The following is a 19,967-nucleotide window of genomic DNA, read 5'->3' on the forward strand; positions in this document are numbered from 1 at the left end:
TGAAATATGGTCTCGTCAGAGAAGCACACCTAAAAAAAGGCCATAATCAAACAAATGGAATTTTTTTAAGTTTGATAACCACAAAATTGTTAATTACCATATTCCAGTTCTCTATAGTCATGTTTTGGTGTGCGTTGGCCCATTCCAGTAGTTATTTCCTCATATCTACTGTGAGGCGAGGTTTTTTAGCTGGCCGATGACCAATGAGGTTCTCCTCAGCCAATCTCCTCTGGACTCTCCTTTGGGATACTTCGATATCATCTTCGTTGATCATCAAGGTCAGACGAGCCACACTCTTTTTGCGGTTTTGGAGACAGACGTCTTTGATTTTGCGGTCAGTACGAAGTGTAGTGATTCGTTTTCTGCCACATTTCCCATTGTAATTCAATTCAAGGGGCAGGTTTTGATTGATTTTCTAATTTATTCTGTTAACCACAGACTTTAAAATACCTGTAATGGTTGCTTTTTCCCTTTAGGAATGTTGAGTGTTTAACCCAATGCCTGCCCAAGCAATATACTCTGTCAACTACGACACGCCAAGCTATTTCAGTCTTTTTTAAGTTCTCAATTAAATTAATCTTTACGGCATTCCCATTGCCATTGAGGGCTTTGTTTATACTAGATGCTCATTACTGATATCTTTGGTACATACTTGATAAGATATTTGAATCCTCGAGTGTGTCCCGTAATGTATTTTCGACATAAATAATAAACACCGACAGAATAATTGAGTGCGGTGAATCGCCATAGTGCTGACTCACTAACACAAATAAACAAAGAGATATAAGATAAACACTCACAGTCATTATGGATTGTATCGAGTCGGCAACGATTCTCCAACTTTTTTCACATTTTATATTTGATATTGCACTAAATTGTTTTACATTTTATTTACACAATGTTTTAAAGATTTAAAATTAATATTCTTTTTTCTCGTGGAATATTGTTGAGCATGGCCAAACACATAACGGTACGTTACATTCGCCACACATGTACTTCGTCGCTTTTCTTGTTTTTGGTCTAAGTTTAGTGTTAGAGCAAACATAACAGTTTTTATAAGGTTTTTGGGTTTTTTCCTTTGCGGGTATAGGTATCGGCATATGTTTTACTAGCATTTTGGCAGATAACCGTAATGGCACATCTTGTGACGTACATGGACCAACTTCAGGGTGCGATGTAGTATGATATTTTTCTAATAATTGTCTTATCACATATAATTGGAAATCAGGAAAAGTAATGTTTTTGGAAGTAACGGTTTTGTGCATAATGTACGAATTCAGTAAAAATAAATCGATTAAATGAAAGAAAACTTTTTTGTACCACTTAATTGATTTTCTAAGCGAATTTACACTAGTTATCATCATATCCGCTTTATCTACTAAGCCCATGTTTTTATTATAATCTTGAATACAATTTGGCTTCGAAATTACTTCTCCAGTTCTAAAATTTATTTTCCCAGTTGGAGAAACTTTATCATCATGAAGCGTCGTTAACATGTGAATTTCTCTTTTGTCGTGCCATTTTAATGCCATCAGTGAATCGGAATACTGAGAAGTAATTTCCCCTTTCTTCAATTTGTTGAATTTTGGCATGTTTTTACGGTTTTTTCGCACCGTTCCACATGCGTTAGTTTGGTGGTCATGCAAAAATTTAAATAATATTGGACTAGTGTACCAATTATCTACATATAATTTGTGGCCTTTTCCGAGGTAGTCATTTAACATAGTGGTGACAACAGCTCCTGAAGCCCCAAGACATTGATTGTCAGTGACATCCGTCCCATCTCCACAATAAATAATTATATCTAAAATATAACCTGTCTTCGAGTCGCACAAAATAAACATTTTTATTCCAAACCGATGGCGTTTGGATGGAATATATTGTTTAAACTTAAGACGTCCTTTGAACTCTATAATACTCTCGTCAATGCAAAGATTTTCGTATGGCACCATTGTTTCTTTGAACATTTTTCGAGTGTGATTGACCAGAAGTTTAATTTTATTTAATTTGTCACCAGCAATTTGAGAATCAGGGTCTGACATATGCAGCATACTCAGCAATATCTGGTAACGATTTCTTGCCATCGTCTTGCCAAATATATTACTTGTCAGAAGGGGATCTTTCGACCAGTGCTCTTGTATCGTGTGGTGCTTATTTCTGGTCATTAGCATTGTCACTGCAATAAATATGTAGAGTTCATTAACTGATGTATTTTTCCACCTGCGAAGCCGTGAATGTTCAGAAATAACTTTATTTCTAATAGTCGCTTGATAATATTTGTTTGTCTCCTTGACAATTTTGGCCATTATATTTGTATTTAGAAAGTGTTCAAAAAAAATTATTTCCGGGGAATTTTCTAATAATAATGGGGTCGCGATTATTCCAGATGGAAAATCATTAAATTGATGGATGATTGGTTTAAAATTTCCGGAATTCACAGTCCAATTTCCTGACGAAGTTCTTTGGGTAACTTCAGTCTCCATAGGCTCATCTTCATTGTCACTAAGTTGCGTTATAATATCTGAGTCATCATCACTCTCCTCAATTTCAGAGTCAATATCGAGGACGAATTCTCTTATCTCTTCTTCATTGAGATCGCGTCTTGACATATTTAGGGATATTAAAAATAAAGATTCAAAAATGATTGTATAAAAGTACACACGAAAAGAAATATCGAACTAAATTTTAAAAAAATACGCAAACTAAATTCTCAATTCGGGAATAAAAACTCAAGTCCACATTTCACCGAATATTAAAAAAACTTTTAGAACCACACCACAGAGAACGTAATAAGAACCACGTGACATCCACACACACGACGCTGCGATGGCGGGAGAATCAAACGACTGCGTCAAGAAATCTGTTGACCTTTTTTGGATGCTGCTTTTCGTAGTATAAACAATTAAAATTATCATATTTTACCAGAGATGTCGCAAAGAAACAGTTCATAATATTTTACAAAATAATATTTAGCCCCATCTACCGTTAGAACTTAGAAATATCATCTTCGAAACATTCATACTGGCGATTTACGTGATACGGCGTAGATGGCAGTTGTGGCACGGATCGTTCGTACGCCGATACGCGTAAATGGCAGCGATTGGGTTAACAATAGTGTCTTCACTTCCGCACATTTTCTTGGGGACGTGTCTGAAGACCTAGCCAACTGAAAAAACAGAACATTGGACTCAATATGGAAAAACTATTCACTGAAATAAGATATGAAAAAAAATTACAAAATTAATAGATAATTAATAATTACTTACATTTTTGTACAGCTAAACTGTTAAAACTCTTAAATATAATTATTATGTATATGTATTTACCAGAACATCAATAACGTTTTTTCACAAAAATGCTGGCCACATGGAAAAAACCTTAAATTTTCGAGGGATGTGGCACTTTGCGAGTGTTGCCACTTCTTAAAAGTATCAGTGGTGATACCAGCAACAAAAATAACGAAAGAATGGCCATTATATCTAAGTTATTTAGAAATAGAGACAACGTAAATATAAAAATCAGGAAATATTCGAACTGTCCCTTTTAATATGGCAACCCACTGTAATTTGAAGCTATTTATACGACAGCCTCGGGACGACAGATTTTCAACTTACAAAGCGCCGTCCTGAGAAAATGTGAAAGATACCTTATAGCTCATTTTTGGAGGACCGCACTTTGTGAGTTGGAACTTTGTCGTCCTGAGAGAATTTGTAAACATTTCTAACATTTATTTTTGCAGATGAATGGCACAATATGATCTTTCCTAGGTGTCTACCTAGGAAAGGTCATATTGTCTATTGCCGCGCCTTTTTTTATTGTTTCGGCTACCTTGTCTATGAAATCAAAGGCTGTAACAGGGGCATTTAACTAAGCTTTGGCCTTGAAACTCATTTGAAACCGCCACGCCCACCTAAAAATTCTTATAAAAAACGAATAATATGGCTAAAAGCTCAGATCTCATTGGTGAGAAAAGAAGGATTGGTTTGATCTCTCGCTCTCTACCATAATGACTCGTGTAACAGAAAGAGATGACGGAATTTTGCCGTTTGACAGTTTCAAATCATTCAAACAAAATGAATGTGGTTTATTTATACACGCGGGTTGTCATTTGCTGCCGAAATACTATCATTTCCGTCGAAAATATTGCGTGTTAAAGTTGTTCGTGATAAAAATACAATATAAGCCAGTATAGTGTTAGCAAGTTACAAACATATATTCAACCTACCTACGTAAGTTCAAGTTTAAAGTGAATTGACAGTTTTAGGTTATTCGTTCGGTTTTTTGAACAATGCTTCATACTTGGCATATGTCTTCCTCCACAACGTATAAATGTTATTTATTATATCGATAAACTTATTCATGTTATTGATTAGTGTTATCCTGTATTATCTTATTGTTTTGGTGAAATTAAAGATTTTTAAACATATGTAACCATGAGTTCATGAGGCTGAAAAATGTCGGAATTCTTCGCCGTACTGTCGGACAATCATGTTTTGGAAATTTTCTTCAGTGTTTTTGCAAATTTCTTGTCATTTTGGGTTTCTTCTTCTCAGATTAACAAGTTTCATCTAAAGGAAATGCACTGTAAAAGTTTATTTTCTTAGTCAGATGAACCTTGCCCTTGGAAAACATTTCGAAATTTTTCTGCTTCAAGGACATTTTTATTTTTATAATAGTTTTTTTGGGCTAGTGAATGAATAAAGTAGGCCGAGAGCAATTATGTTGTCTATGGTCGCAACTTTTTTTAAATGGCCTTGAGTTTCCTCTACCTTGTCTACTGCTCTGCTCCGCACGGTAGGTACTGCTTGTATGCTGCTTGTATATCTGTGGTTAAGTACTTTATAATTCCGTTACATACAAAAAGCCCGAAGATATCGATCTAGAGAGTGGTATATTTATGGGCTGTAATGACAAAATTTCCCCCTACAAAAGCTCGGAGTTATCAATCTAGTGATTGGTTTATTTATGGGCCAGTGTAAACACCGACAAGAACGTTGCGCCGCGTTACGTTGCGTGGCGCGGGCTAAGTGTGATTCTGCTGATGTCATAATACTTGTCTATGACTTCATTATTGTCTTTGTAAAACTAACCTAATTTGTTGACTCATCCTTTTGTCATCGCCAGTCGTATCACCCGGTTTTTACTCTCTAATTCTACATTTTATCCCTTGTTTAACCCACGAAGTTCAATTTATCTTTCCATACTTGTGATATTAATAAGTGAGTTCTAATGCTTTTAATAATTACTCTAATCATTTCGGTAGTGGCCCTTATCGGTACACTAAGTTAGGAAATCTATTGGCGTTTTGTTTGCGTAACGTTCAAACTGTCAATTAGACGTCTGCTTATACTACTACTTTATTAAATAAAGTGTTTGGAAAATATTTTAATTTTTAGTATAAAATATTTTATTAAAAGCGGATTAGCGGACTTAACAAAGGGTTTACCCGCTAAACTTTACTTATGGTTATAGTTATATCAACTTATCAGACGATTAATGACAAATCTTTCAACAGATTTCAAATGACAATTTCAAGGTCAAGATAGTCACAATATGTATATACCTATTTCCAAATATGAGTATCGCATAAGATATCATTGTTTTGACAGAATGTTTCAATCAAAAAATATTAAGCTCATTCAAAAGAGGGTTCCGTTACAACTATGTTCTGTTTCAGGTACATATATATTTGTTTGGGCTTGTACCAATTACCAAACCCTACCACAGCAGTGCCATGGATCTAGAAAACCAAGAAACTGTTTCCGTCAAGACGGAACCAGGGCCCCAGGAAGGAGGCGGATGTGTAATGCCGAACACGTTTATGGATTTCGACCTCCCAGATGTAAAGAAGGAATGTGCGGAGAGTACTCAGACAGCCAGTTAGTTGCATTACATGCGTAAAATAAGTTATATATTATTATTCCGAGTCCATTTTGGATTACCATGGCGACAGAACATAATATGCTTGTTCACGCGGTCCTCTGTTGCCGTAGTAATTTTAATTTTTATCTAGATATATATCTTTACCAGAACAGCCAAACTACAACATTAGTCAAAGTTAGTAATTTTTATTTAGTTTTTGTGAATTCCCCAAATGAGTCCTAACTGCTCTGAACCTCTTGGTTTAATTGGTGTATGTTGTAAGGCTGGTAGAAAGGAGGGGATGAAAATGGGGAGGTGATAGGTGTGAAGTCCTGGCTATTCAGATGGCGTCATCTCAATCAATGTTTAAATTGTGAATTGTTTATATTACACCAAGGCGATACCGAGAGTATCTCCCACGCTGGAACGCGCTACGAGAATAAATTGTAAGATGTTATGAAGCAATCAAATAAAATTTGCTTGCGTCCGCTGGAATTTTATCCCGGGACCTCCAGATTACTAGTCGAGAGCCATACCCCACAATCACAGAAGCCTCTAATGCTCACAATAAGTGCTTGATTCATCAAGTTGTTCACTTTTTACTCATACGTTTAAAATACATATTGATGGAAGAAAACATCATTTCGTTGACGTAAAATGACTCCACACTGAAGGTGCTTAAGAACAAAAACCTTTTCCTTCCTGAAGCGGACGTCTTGGTCATACTTATTAATTTTCTTCAATTAACCTTGAACTCTTTTCTCCTAATATTCACTACTACGGGGTTAATCTACGATTTTTTTTTATAGAAAATATTTTATTTAAAAATGTTTTTTTTTGTTTAAATTGTCGATGTACGAACATGTTGTTTTATAGCTTGCATTAATATGGAGACTATAACGGTCAAGGCAAAACTCGGACGCCGAGAAGAAAATGATGGGGGATTTTCTTGTTTGGAAATTGACATTGACCTGCAGGATGTAAAAAAGGAATGCTTAGAACGCTTTGAAAGAATTGACCAGTCCGGTAAAAATAATTTATTTTTGTTTATAATTTCTGCCTTCTTATTTTTTTATACATTTTTATTAATTTTCTGTGCTTCCTTATGCTAAGTGTTGATATTTAGTCGTGTTGAGTCTTTATAATCGTATTTCTTTATTTTTATCTACAGATCTGAAGACGCAGCCTATGGAAAAACAATTACTTTGTCCTCATTGCACCTATTCCAACTCTCATAAGTCGATTTTCAAAAGGCACTTAAGCACCCATACAGGCAATCTGACGAGTCACACGCAAACTCACAGTGGAGTAAAACCTTTTTCATGTTCTGAGTGCAATTATTCTTGTTCTGGAAGTGGCCAACTGAAGTACCACATGCTGACTCACTGTGGAGAAAAACCTTTTTCATGTTCTGAGTGCAATTATTCATGCTATCAAAGGAGCTATCTGACGAGCCACATGCGGACTCACAGTGGAGAAAAACCTTTTTCATGTTCTAAATGCAACTACTCATCTTCGCGAAATAGCCATCTAACGAGGCACATGTTGAGTCACAGTGGAGAAAAACCTTTTTCATGTGCTGAGTGTAACTATTCATGTTCTCGAAGGAGCAATCTGACGAGTCACATGCTGACTCACAGTGGAGAAAAACCTTTTTCATGTTCTAAGTGCAACTACTCATCTTCCCGAAAAGGCGATCTAACGATTCACATGTTGAGTCACAGTGGAGAAAAACCTTTTTCATGTGCTGAGTGTAACTATTCATGTTGTCAAAGGGGCAATCTTACGAAACACATGCTGACTCACAGTGGAGAAAAACCTTTTTCATGTTCTGAGTGCAACTATTCATTTTCTCTAAAGAGCCATCTGAAGAGCCACATGCTGACTCACAGTGGTGAAAAACCTTTTTCATGTTCTGAGTGCAATTATTCATCCTATCAAAGGAGCTATCTGACGAGCCACATGCGGACTCACAGTGGAGAAAAACCTTTTTCATGTTCTGAATGCAACTACTCATCTTCTCGAAATAGCCATCTGACGAGGCACATGTTGAGTCACAGTGGAGAAAAACCTTTTTCATGTTCTGAGTGCAACTATTCATTTTCTCTAAAGGGCAATCTGAAGAGCCACATGCTGACTCACATTGGTGAAAAACCTTTTTCATGTTCTGAGTGCAATTATTCATGCTATCAAAGGAGCTATCTGACGAGCCACATGCGGACTCACAGTGGAGAAAAACCTTTTTCATGTTCTAAATGCAACTACTCATCTTCTCGAAATAGCCATCTAACGAGGCACATGTTGAGTCACAGTGGAGAAAAACCTTTTTCATGTGCTGAGTGTAACTATTCATGTTCTCAAAGGGGCAATCTGACCCGGCACATGCTGACTCACAGTGGAAAAAAACCTTTTTCATGTTCTGAGTGCAATTATTCATGCTATCAAAGGAGCTATCTGACGAGCCACATGCGAACTCACAGTGGAGAAAAACCTTTTTCATGTGCTGAGTGTAACTATTCATGTTCTCAAAAGGTCTCTCTGACACGCCACGTGATGATTCACAGTTTTTAAAAACTATTTTATGTTTCGAATGCAAATATTCAAGTTCTCGAATAAGATAACTGACCAACCACATGCTGACTCACAGTGGTGAAAAACCTTTTTCATGATCTGAGTGCAACTATTTATGTTCTCAATAAAGTTTTCTGACAAGACACATGCTGACTCACAATGGAGAAAAACCTTTTCTCTGTTCTGAGTGCAATTATTCATATTCTCAAAGGGGCAATCTGACCAGGCACATGCTGACTCACAGTGGAGAAAAACCTTTCCTGTTTTTCATGTTCTAATTGCAACTACTCATCTTCTCGAAAAAGCTATCAAACGAGGCATGTGCTGACTCACAGTGGAGAAAAACCTTTTTCATATTTCAAGTGCAACTATTCATTTTCTCTAAAGGGCAATCTGAAGAGCCACATGCTCACTCATCGTGGAGGAAAACCTTTTTCATGTGCTGAGTGTAACTATTCATGTTCTCAAAGGGGCTATATGACAAAACACATGCTGACTCACAGTGGAAAAAAACCTTTTTCATGTTCTGAGTGCAATTATTCATGCTATCAAAGGAGCTATCTGACGAGCCACATGCGAACTCACAGTGGAGAAAAACCTTTTTCATGTGCTGAGTGTAACTATTCATGTTCTCAAAAGGTCTCTCTGACACGCCACGTGATGATTCACAGTTTTTAAAAACTATTTCATGTTTCGAATGCAAATATTCAAGTTCTCGAATAAGATTACTGACCAACCACATGCTGACTCACAGTGGTGAAAAACCTTTTTCATGATCTGAGTGCAACTATTTATGTTCTCAATAAAGTTTTCTGACAAGACACATGCTGACTCACAATGGAGAAAAACCTTTTCTCTGTTCTGAGTGCAATTATTCATATTCTCAAAGGGGCAATCTGACCCGGCACATGCTGACTCACAGTGGAGAAAAACCTTTCCTGTTTTTCATGTTCTAAATGCAACTACTCATCTTCTCGAAAAAGCTTTCAAACGAGGCATGTGCTGACTCACAGTGGAGAAAAACCTTTTTCATGTTTCAAGTGCAACTATTCATTTTCTCTAAAGGGCAATCTGAAGAACCACATGCTCACTCACCGTGGAGGAAAACATTTTTCATGTGCCGAGTGCAACTATTCATGCTATCAAAGGAGCTCTCTGATAAGCCACTTGCTGACTCACAGTCGAGAAAAACCTTTTTCATATTCCGATTGCAACTACTCATTTTCTCCGAAGTGCAAACTGATAAGACACAGCTCACTCATAGTGAAAGAAAACCTCTGTCACGTTACGAGTGAAACTAATAATTATCTTTTCTGACGAGCCACGCGCTGAATCACAGTTAAAAGTTGATGGATAACATTTTTTATTTAAATATTCAACAACATTGCTTTTCATCAACTTCTCTATGAAATGCAAGGTTATGGTACACACGAAAAATTTATAATCGTTACTGAAGTTAAGCTTAAAAAGCTCTTTTTAATTTTATATAGTTTGGAAGCAGTTCTGACTCACACAGCTCGTGCATCTGCGAACGTTCAAAGTGTATCTTAAAAAGAAAAAAATGTCTATGCGGCCAACGAGAACGAAACGATGGATGTGTTGAAGAACGATAATGCTGGCCAACTGGCCGCGTTTAATTTAAATTGAACTAAATGACCTATATTTCGCAAAACATATACTTTTTATCTATTGCAAGCTATTCTGATTTAATAACCTGGTTTAGAAAAAAAAAATTCTTTACTACATCGCAAGCAATTAATTGTCTCTCGGAGTGAAGACGGGGATATTGAACGATGTAAATGATCTCACAAACAAATATACATTCATCATCAAAGTCTTGTTAACGACAGCGGATGCACTGTAACCGATGGTACCGAAAATTGAAAGTTACTCATAATTCTCGCTTAAATTTTTTAATAATAATTGTTTTTTAAAAAATCTTCTGAAAGTAATGCACAATGGGCGAATGATTATTGAAATTTTTAATGTGATATTTGGAACCCTTTGTACCTTCGAGCCACTTGAGTTTTTGCACATTTTATTGTGACAATAATAATACTCCCTCGGTGTTCGAAATTATACAAAAAAACTCTAATTTTTAATCAATGTATAACATTTTTCCTCGTACCTACCTTCCTTTATTTTAAACTCCTATGATAGCCAGCTATTAAGAATATATTAATGTTATAACTTTTAAATGTACATATTTCAACTCGATTGTATAAACATATATTTATGTATTAATGTTATAACTTTTAAATGTACATATTTTAACTCGATTGTATAAACATTTTTAAAATAGAAGTATACCGAGTGGCCCAGTTGTAGCATTGTGTACGATGTCATTTTACTAACTTCATTATTAGTTCTCATTTTCTTAGTAAATATTAATTTTTATTTGTTTATTTACAAGTATTTTTATAATAATCATATTTCCTTAAATCATTATTGATTACAAAATGTTGATTATCACCACCCTTTTAAACACAAGTACTTACTTCTATAAAAGAAAAAAAAATTTAAAAAATCAAAGGAGGTGAAAACTAATTTTACGAATTATTTTAGTTAGCATAAATGATTATTCTCTGTAAATTGGTTAATTATTAACTAAAATATAAAAACAGCTCGAGACAAATATTCATCCTATAATATCTTTTTGAATGCACAATAAATTATTTCTTTTTTTATGTTTACATATTTTAAATAATAGCGAATGCATCAGTATTAGTCACAATTTTTTTAAAATCAATAAAGCAACATTATTTTCAAAATTTTATTTATATATTAGATGTAATAAAATAACTCACAATTTAGCGCAAATTTATCCCCGAAAGATTAACATTAAAGGATATCAATAACAATCCAAAAAGTTATAAATTACTGATGATGACTCTTTTAAAATGAAAGCGTATTTTTAAATGATTATTGACGTTAGTAAGAAATACAATATCCTTGCGCCTCAGGAGTAGAGTGTTTAGTGAAGTTCAAACACGTCTGACAGCTATACATGATGTTTTGTCAGAGAAGCAGTCGAAGGTCTCTTAAACGTATCGGAAGTTTTTAGATTCGTATCTCAGCTGTCGGAGCACAAATACCTGCCATATGCATATTTCCAACAGATGCAGACGCCACCAAAAATTGTAACCGTATCAAAAGATTATCCAAGACATAATTCGGTCATTTGAGCTAGGTGTTCGGGTCACGGGAATAAAAAATAATAAATAAATGTATCTCAATAAACACGGCAATTGCAAGCGACCAGCAAAAACTATTAAATGCATCCAGCTTCGACAAATCGAGCACAATTCAGGACCGACTATCGACCAAGCGATTTCCGATAATAAATTTTTTTAGAATACCGCGGGACCTGACTGACAAAGAATTTTTAAGGGTCTCAACACTCGGGTGTTACAACCATTACGTGCTGTAAATTAAGGGTCTCAACACTCGGGTGTTACAACCATTACGTGCTGTAAATTAAGGGTCTCAACACTCGGGTGTTACAACCATTACGTGCTGTAAATTAAGGGTCTCAACACTCGGGTGTTACAACCATTACGTGCTGTAAATTAAGGGTCTCAACACTCGGGTGTTACAACCATTACGTGCTGTAAATTAAGGGTCTCAACACTCGGGTGTTACAACCATTACGTGCTGTAAATTAAGGGTCTCAACACTCGGGTGTTACAACCATTACGTGCTGTAAATTAAGTTGCTTTGCTGGTGCTCGCTCAGGAAACATCGTATTTATGAAATGCCCGCTACCATGCTTAAATTAATAACTGAACAGTAGAAAGTATTTGTAAACTGGACTGTTTGCCGCGTCAGAGATTTAACCGGACATTCATGCAAACATTGCGCAGATACAAACCTATAATATGTAGACACTATGCGCTAGAAAAACACACCCGTGAGATTGGCTTACCTTCAGGTACTTTGGTTGGCGCATTTTTTTTTTTTTAATTTCTTCCTATTTTTCTGTTTTGAATGATTTTTCTAATAATTGATATAGTCCAGTCAGTGGGGAGTTTTACCTTGCAAAAGGTTAGGTAGTAGCGATTTTGATATATGTTGTTAAGATTGGGACTCTAAGGAAAAAAAAAAGTTTTCGACCTTGGGAGGGTCGAGCTCGACCCGCCATCTTGGATTGAAGATGCCAAAATTTGTTTTTTTCAAAATAATTGTGAAGTGGTCGTTTTTACAACCAAATTGTTGAGGGCAAACTTAAAGACAACTAAATTACCTACATTTTTTGTAGAAAGTTATTTTTTGTAAGTCTAATAGATAACGAGTTACAGTGGCGGAAATGTGAATATTATTCTAAAAAATGATGAAGTTCCCAACATTGTAAATTTTTCGGGTTATTCATTACATAATTATAATAATTTTGTTAACTCATTTCCACACCACCATGAGGTAGAGAACATGTCGAATTTTTTTTATTGTGGTATCCCCAGTAGGTCTACTTCACAGATTATTATTACTATGAATTATGTTACTATAAATTATGTTACTTAATAACAGTCTTCGTCATCAATGTCATCATCTAACTCATTGCCTGTGATACTGAGATTCTGGGCTTCCATTGACAAAATCTCTTCTTCTTCGTCCTCGACATCGATGTGAACCTCTGGCGAATTTCGGCATGTTTGACCATTACAGCACCCACATACAATAGAACACTTCAATCCAGCTTTCCTGCAGCTACATGCAACGCCGCATCCTTTTTTACAATTGCATGAAATAAATTTTAATAAAGTCTCGGGTGCTGGTTTCTTTGTCATTCTTAATGGAAAAAGCCCGTTGGTGTCACGTTTCCAGCCCCAGTTTTCTGGATTTTTTTGGATTCCATACCATTTTTGGACTTGATGGTTCGTTCTAAATGCATGGTACCGTGCAGCGTCGTTCGTTGGTGGTAAAGAGGCAAGATTGAATTTGCTTTTTGTTGTCGACTTTGCGAAACGTTTGTAGCGGACTTCTTCCAAGGTTTCCTTATCCATGTCACCCCCGTACAAAGCAACAAGGAAGCGTGTTCCTGCAACTGCTATGTCTTCTAATGTTGCATCAGGTTGTTTGAAGATTCCTATCATGGCATTGAGTCTTGTGTCGTTTTGCACAAGCGAACAAAATTTTGTTTTTCCTTGGTTGAAGAAGGACGATGTTGTATCGAAGCCGCTAAAGGCATGAAGAAACAGAATATTCTCAGCCGCCTCTTTGTATTTCACACTATTCGCGGAATACAGTCTTTCAAAAGTTTTGCCTCTCCCAGGTTTGCGAAGATATATACTAATTTTGGGTGGTACATATGCTGTCAGCAGAACTAGGATCTCCTAGTTCCAACATCTTCGCCAATAATGAAAACAGCGTCATATGATGAACACAAGGAAATCGCAGTACCGACAATCAACTCATCAGCATCTTCTTCAGCCTGCTTAACTGTAAAATCATCCTGTATAATATCGCTTTGTAAGCATCGAAATCAGACGGACTTTTTTATTTTCATTGGCTAAAAATCGTTCTTGTGAAACTTGAACTGGCATTGTTTCATCGAAAAGAACATCTGCAGACATGAGCATCCAGGCAACGTCCTGTAACCAGGACTCAATCAGTGTTGCCAAGTCAGCTGTAGACTAGGATCCCACTATAACAAATCAACGTCATCGAGCAACACGGATGATGCTATATAACCACTCGAACGATCGCGCGTCAAAAAACTTTTTTCTCCGATTGCTCGCGGTTTTTTGGCGACGAATTTGAATATTTTCCGCCAACATTAAAAAAATCAAACCTCCGAATTTTAATACGGAGACATAAAACTGATTGTAGTGCTATACAGCCAATGAATTCACCTATATTTTTATAATTATTCTATATTTTTAGAATTGATAGATAAATTATTAAAAAATCTTAAACTTTATGAATGCGCGAAATTAGCGTTTTTGTGATTTGAAATTGCCGCCAGTGGCAGTTTTAAATATCTTTATAGAATATTTTCTACGTTTTTATGTTCTCTATGGCCTGTTTGATAACCACAGATGCAAGAATATAATGGGAAAATAATTTTTTGTACGTTATGCTCTCTTCAAAAGTTTGGTTAGAAAATAATTTTTTAAAATTTGAGTGCGTGACGTGTCAAAATTGAAATCACTGTATTATACTATATAATAAATTTACCACAAAAACTGGTATTACGTTAGGAAGATACATTAACTGTCTACAATTATTAATAAGCATAGTCGCCGTGTTGGCTTTATTTTATTCATTTGATGAATTATACAGAGAGCCTATTTCACGATGTCAAAATCATGGTGCTACTTTTTAAATAATTGTAAATTAGAACTGGAGATTTGTAACCATGTTTTTATATAACGTGCAAAACGAGGAAATAAGGCTTAAAATGAGATATACATCATAGATATAAACATTGCCAATATTTCAGGGGGATACTTTGAAAGTTGATGAAATTCACCAATATTTGACGAAAAATCACTACTGACAGCTACCTTAAGGTCAATCTACATAGGGTATATCGGAATATGTAAAATGATGATAAATTTGTATATATATATCAAACCTTTGTATGACCGTAGAATGGCAAATAAAATCATAGTGATAATTTTATATCTAAACGCAAAGGTATCGAAAAAAAATGGATGAGGGGAAAATAATTGATGGAACCAATAATTGATTTATTTATTAAGCCCTAATATCCTTTTAAATCAATATTACAGTTGTATGGTTACAATGAAAGAGCAGTATTTTGATTTAAACATTGTTTACACACTTTGTCATAATAAAAATGTATTCAGTTTATTGGTTTATTCATAATTTAAGAAAATCAATACATAATAATATCATTGTGCCTCGCTATAGAGTGAGATTCTGAGTATCGCTCTGGTGAGGGACCACCATTCAGAATTGAACATTGCTTGAATTGGCTTAGTTATGTTTAGTGACTAGATCTGGAAAAGACTAATACCTTGATACATTAAAATTGCCAAGAATACATACATTTCCTCTTTATTCGTGGGAGCCCATTTATTGGTACGCGCATGACGCTTAAATTGTTTTTTCGCAATCCATTGATCTGCATACCTGTTGGTCTCTCTCGCGATCAGTTCAACGAAATCTGCATCAAAGATTTTAAGAAAGGCATCCACAGGTTTGCCCATTTCGTCGGTATTGAAAGTTGGTCCCGGCGTGCCTGTGAAAGTCTCCCTTATCCCAGTAAAACGTAAGATATCATTAGACCAATCGAAAGAGTAACCTTCAGGCGGCAGAATCAAACGCATTGCCTCACTATCTACCTGGTCTTGTCTACTAAAGTCTATGGCCATAGCGGAGTTAGGTGAAACGTTGATAATATTATGATAAGGTATTGGCGGCATGCAGAAGGTATCCTCATCGCTCTCTTCGTGGTCGACGTCACTCGCTTCGTCATCCTCGTCGCTCGATCTGTCCATTTCTGAAACAACAGAAAACCCAAATTAATTTAATGTGTCTATATTACGATAACCCACTGCCTCTGGTACGGCTTATGACTCGCAATACGATGGTCGCGGGATCAAATCAAATAAATTATATTTGAATAATTAGTGTTATTTTCACACAAAATTCATTTAAAATAATATATATTATATTTGCGGCACGTTCCAGAGTGGAAGATACCCATAGTATCGCCCTGGTGTAAGACCCCATTCAGAATTGAAACGTTGCTTGAAATGGCTTTTGACGGCCGGCATAGTCCAGTGGTAACGCATTGGACTGCCATTCCGAAGGTCGCCGGTTCGAACCCGGCGTGCGCAAATAAATTTTATTTGATTGATGCTTTAGCCGTGTTTAGTGACTAGATCTGAATAGCCAGGTACTTCCCCATCTTCCTCTTTCCCTTCCCCACTTACCTTCAGCCTCACAACATCCCCCAATTGGGGATGCCATAGTCTCACTGGCTCCAGCTGAGGCTCTTGTGAGGTATTCATATAAAAAAATATATAAAAAGTTAATCAAATACTTGAGGCGGGCAATGTCAGGAGTCAGAATAGCACAGTCAGGTAGGTATGGAATGAAGAAAAGAGTGTGTGTGCCAAGATCGAGTTGCATGGTGGTTCATCCTCTCTGCCTACCGAAATGGCGTGAAGGTAAGTTAGTTAGTTTTATAACTCACGGTTTCCAAGTACAGACTCTTCTAGTACAGCTGCCTCGTCCACGTTACTTTTTCTGCCCATGTCTGACTCTGAAATAAAAGAAAACACAAATTTACAGTAGAATTTGGATATAATGACTTTGCATTTAACGGTCTACTGTTTTAAGTGACGATAATGTAAACTCTAGTAAGGTTTCATAGCTTTTAGTAGGAAAACGTATCCGTTTAAAGTGACCAACTACGTAAAGCGACCTATTTTAATGATAATTTGTCCGGTTACAAAACCCACCTACCAATACAGCCTCGCAACACAATGAGTCCCGTGAAGCGAAAGTGTTTTTTCAATTTAAGAAAAAAATGCTGTATTACACCGTTTAGAAGCCGGTGAATCAAATGTAATCCTCGCAAAGAAGTTCGGCATGTCTTATTTCTCACTCTGCAATACCCGTTACAGAAAAAAGATGTGTAATGATGCATCCACGACATAACAACAATACATTTTGTATGTTTGTTATGTGGAATTTTTAAGTACTATGCTTATTTCCTGCCAATATACCAACAGTGAAACTGTGCTAGGGATATCAATATAAAATATAGATAATTGATTTTATATTGAGCCCCTGGTATGACATTTCAAAAAATAAACTCACCGTTCCCAAACGCCGACAATTCTTCGTAGAATGGTACGTCCACCCACAGCTCGCTGTGATAGCCGGCTTCCGGAGAGAAGAGTTCCCCACTCCGCGATGTCCCAGGTAACGGCTCGGGAGATGCTGCACGGATAGGCATAATTGGTGCATTGGGAGCCGTTGATTGGGTCTGTGCGGGAGTGGACATCCACGGTGGTGGTACGGGTCGTGGCAACGGTGAAGGCGTCCCTTGTGAAAAGGGACACGTTGTTCTCTCCGGAGATGGAATTCTGAAAACATTTACATAAATCATAGAAAATTGTTCTCATTCACGTGTGAAACAGTAAGTACAGTATGTAAATAAACAATAAAATAAGAACTCTGTAAAATATGCACTGAATGTGCCAAATGCACAGAGCGCTGAACTTACCAACTCTCACTGTAAGAGTGGAACGCTGTCAGGAAAAAACAATAATATTGTACCAAGCATCTAAATACGATTACTTACTTTTGTTTAGTTTTTCTTGGAGGTGCGGTAGGGAGCAAAATGCGCGCCGCCTGCTTCTTGAATTTTCGGCTTTCCAGCTCTAGCCGGATGGAAGCAGGCAGGGCCCTAACAGCCTTTAGGGCCTTGACGCGATCCTCTCGCACCAGTAGCAAAGCAGGGTCGCTGTTTAAATAAATACAAATATATGATGAGTTCAACGGCCACAGCAAAGTACTTTCATAAAAAAACATTAAAAAATACTAACACTCCAGACGAGGCTGCAATTGCAGCTCTGCGTTGACGTCCACGTGCAGGTAGTCCGGCACCAGCTCGTACCCCACGTCTCCCTTTTCCTCTGCCTCCTCTTGCAGTCAGCACCGCTCTATAAATTTTAAATTGAAAACACTTAATGTAAGTACTTAAATGTTTAAATTTTGTTAAATATTGCACTAATATAAAATTTGAAAATAATTATTGGGTTGTGGAGTGATCCCTTTCCCTGGACGACAGCTGTTTCTGCACAAATTTGGTAAAAGTAAACAAATTAATTAATTATACAACTAAATTACTAAATTTTTATTGTGTGACGAAGGCTTTACACCATTTTACATGTGAAAAAGAGTCAACTTTTTGACATATGACTTAAAATAATTGGTTAGCAAATATCTGTATTAATAATGAACCAATTCAAATAAAACTTATATATATCTCTTTGTTTTGAATCACTGTGATGGAATATCTATATTTCAAATGCGCGAGTGCAGTATTTAAGACATTATTGTAAATCAAAAACAGATGACGTCTTCAGTTGACGTAATCTTACACAAAAACTTCAACCAAAACAATATAATACAAAAAAACGAATTAAAAACGCATTTCAAAGATAGATAAGTCAATCATGATTACACAGATATATAATTATGCGTTAAAAACCCAATAAATTAATTACTTACGGCATTTTAGGAAGAGTCCAAAATTTCGTGAATGTTGAAAATTTATAATTTTGTTTTTGACAGGACGCCATAAAAAAACCGCGAAAACTCGTTAAATAACACTTCAAAGACAACGGATAAGTTCATAGACAAAGAGAATATATTATCAGCTATTCGATAAAACAAGTAGCTGGCCATGGAAACGTTTTAAATAATTACAATAAATATTTTACGAATGGTAGAAAAATCGGTCCATTTTTGGACCGATATCAATCGCAGAAAAATAAAAGTGGTCGATTTTTCGACCGAAATCGTTCCAGTGGGTATATTGTAACGTAGAAATACGTTAAATTGATATTGTGTAATATGTTAGTACAAAATTTATCAAGAAAACTGGAGTTTTACAATTTTTTGTCAAAATTTTCTTCTTTCAACCGCTGTAACTCGTTACCTATTAGACTTACAAAAAAAAACTTTCTACAAAAAATGTAGGTAATTTAGTTGTTTTTAAGTTTGTTTTCCGCAATTTGTTTGTTAAATCAACCACTACATAATTATTTTGAAAAAACCAAATTTTGGCACCTTCAATCCAAGATGGCGGATCGAGCTCGACCCCCCCAAGGTCGAAAACTTTTTTTTTTCTTTCGAGTCCCAATCTTAACAACATATGTGAAAATCGCTACTACCTAACCTTTTGCAAGGTGGAGCCCTTTTTTATCCCCCACTGACTGGACTAATAGTCTACTTGGGAATATGAAAGATTTAATTTGGGTTTCGCGTTTAGTTTTCTTATTGTATCATGTAATATAAGACATGCGTAGTTATCAATTATATTGGTTTTCCCAAACGGTAGATTTAATATTTTTTATTTCATTTAAATGTTTATTACACCAGATATGATCTATGCATGATGGCGTCTGGTTTGTAATTTCTCGAGTGTTACTTTTTACATAAGATTTAAAATTGAGGTGCGTCATCATGAAAAAAATCATACTTTTCATCTATTTTTTTGATGCCTATAGACATCGTCATGGAGGTTATAGGAATGAAATTATTTTTTCTATTGAGTTATGTTTGTAAAAATATTTATATTTAAATCACTACACACTAAATTAAGTTTTCACGGCAATTTGCTTAGATATTCACATAGTTCGTTTATTAAGTTAATTATGTTTGATTTGTGTGTTCTGTACACTGTGATAATTCTGTATAATTTATTTCTTAATCTCATATCTATTTTTAGACAGTCTACATATTGTAAATAAATTTCTTCCATGTCAGAAATTTCACACACATCATGAACAAATATAATTAAATCAGTATTTTTTTTAATCCGTGTTGTT

At 35.8% G+C, this 19,967-nt stretch overlaps 1 protein-coding gene and 1 long non-coding RNA gene across 2 annotated transcripts; one reads left to right on the forward strand and one right to left on the reverse strand.

The window, feature by feature from the left end:
* Nucleotides 1–5,092: 5,092 nt before the first annotated feature.
* On the forward strand, nt 5,093–7,360 carry LOC149409243 (uncharacterized). Its single transcript, XR_016305218.1, has 4 exons — nt 5,093–5,219; nt 5,678–5,879; nt 6,739–6,888; nt 7,034–7,360. It is a non-coding gene; the product is annotated as an uncharacterized LOC149409243 (long non-coding RNA).
* An 8,970-nt stretch (nt 7,361–16,330) lies between these two features.
* On the reverse strand, nt 16,331–18,695 carry LOC149409244 (uncharacterized). Its single transcript, XM_089650014.1, has 5 exons — nt 18,646–18,695; nt 17,958–18,074; nt 17,714–17,875; nt 17,227–17,495; nt 16,331–16,666 (listed from the first exon to the last, which is right to left on the reverse strand). Exons 1-5 carry the CDS (start codon nt 18,648–18,650, stop codon nt 16,587–16,589), a joined length of 633 nt encoding a protein of 210 aa, XP_089506140.1. The 5' UTR covers nt 18,651–18,695; the 3' UTR covers nt 16,331–16,586.
* Nucleotides 18,696–19,967: the final 1,272 nt, after the last annotated feature.

This window comes from Hesperophylax consimilis, unplaced genomic scaffold (genome assembly GCF_061612785.1).
Source record: "Hesperophylax consimilis isolate HC1 unplaced genomic scaffold, BYU_Hcon_1.0 scaffold_32, whole genome shotgun sequence".
In the NCBI taxonomy this organism is placed as follows: domain Eukaryota; kingdom Metazoa; phylum Arthropoda; class Insecta; order Trichoptera; family Limnephilidae; genus Hesperophylax; species Hesperophylax consimilis.

Coding starts and splice junctions, on each gene's coding strand:
- LOC149409244 (XM_089650014.1), bottom strand. Junction 17,496..17,713: donor CCAAGAAAAACTAAACAAAA/GTAAGTAATCGT, acceptor AAATGTTTTCAG/AATTCCATCTCCGGAGAGAA. Junction 16,667..17,226: donor ATTGTCGGCGTTTGGGAACG/GTGAGTTTATTT, acceptor CTTTTATTTCAG/AGTCAGACATGGGCAGAAAA.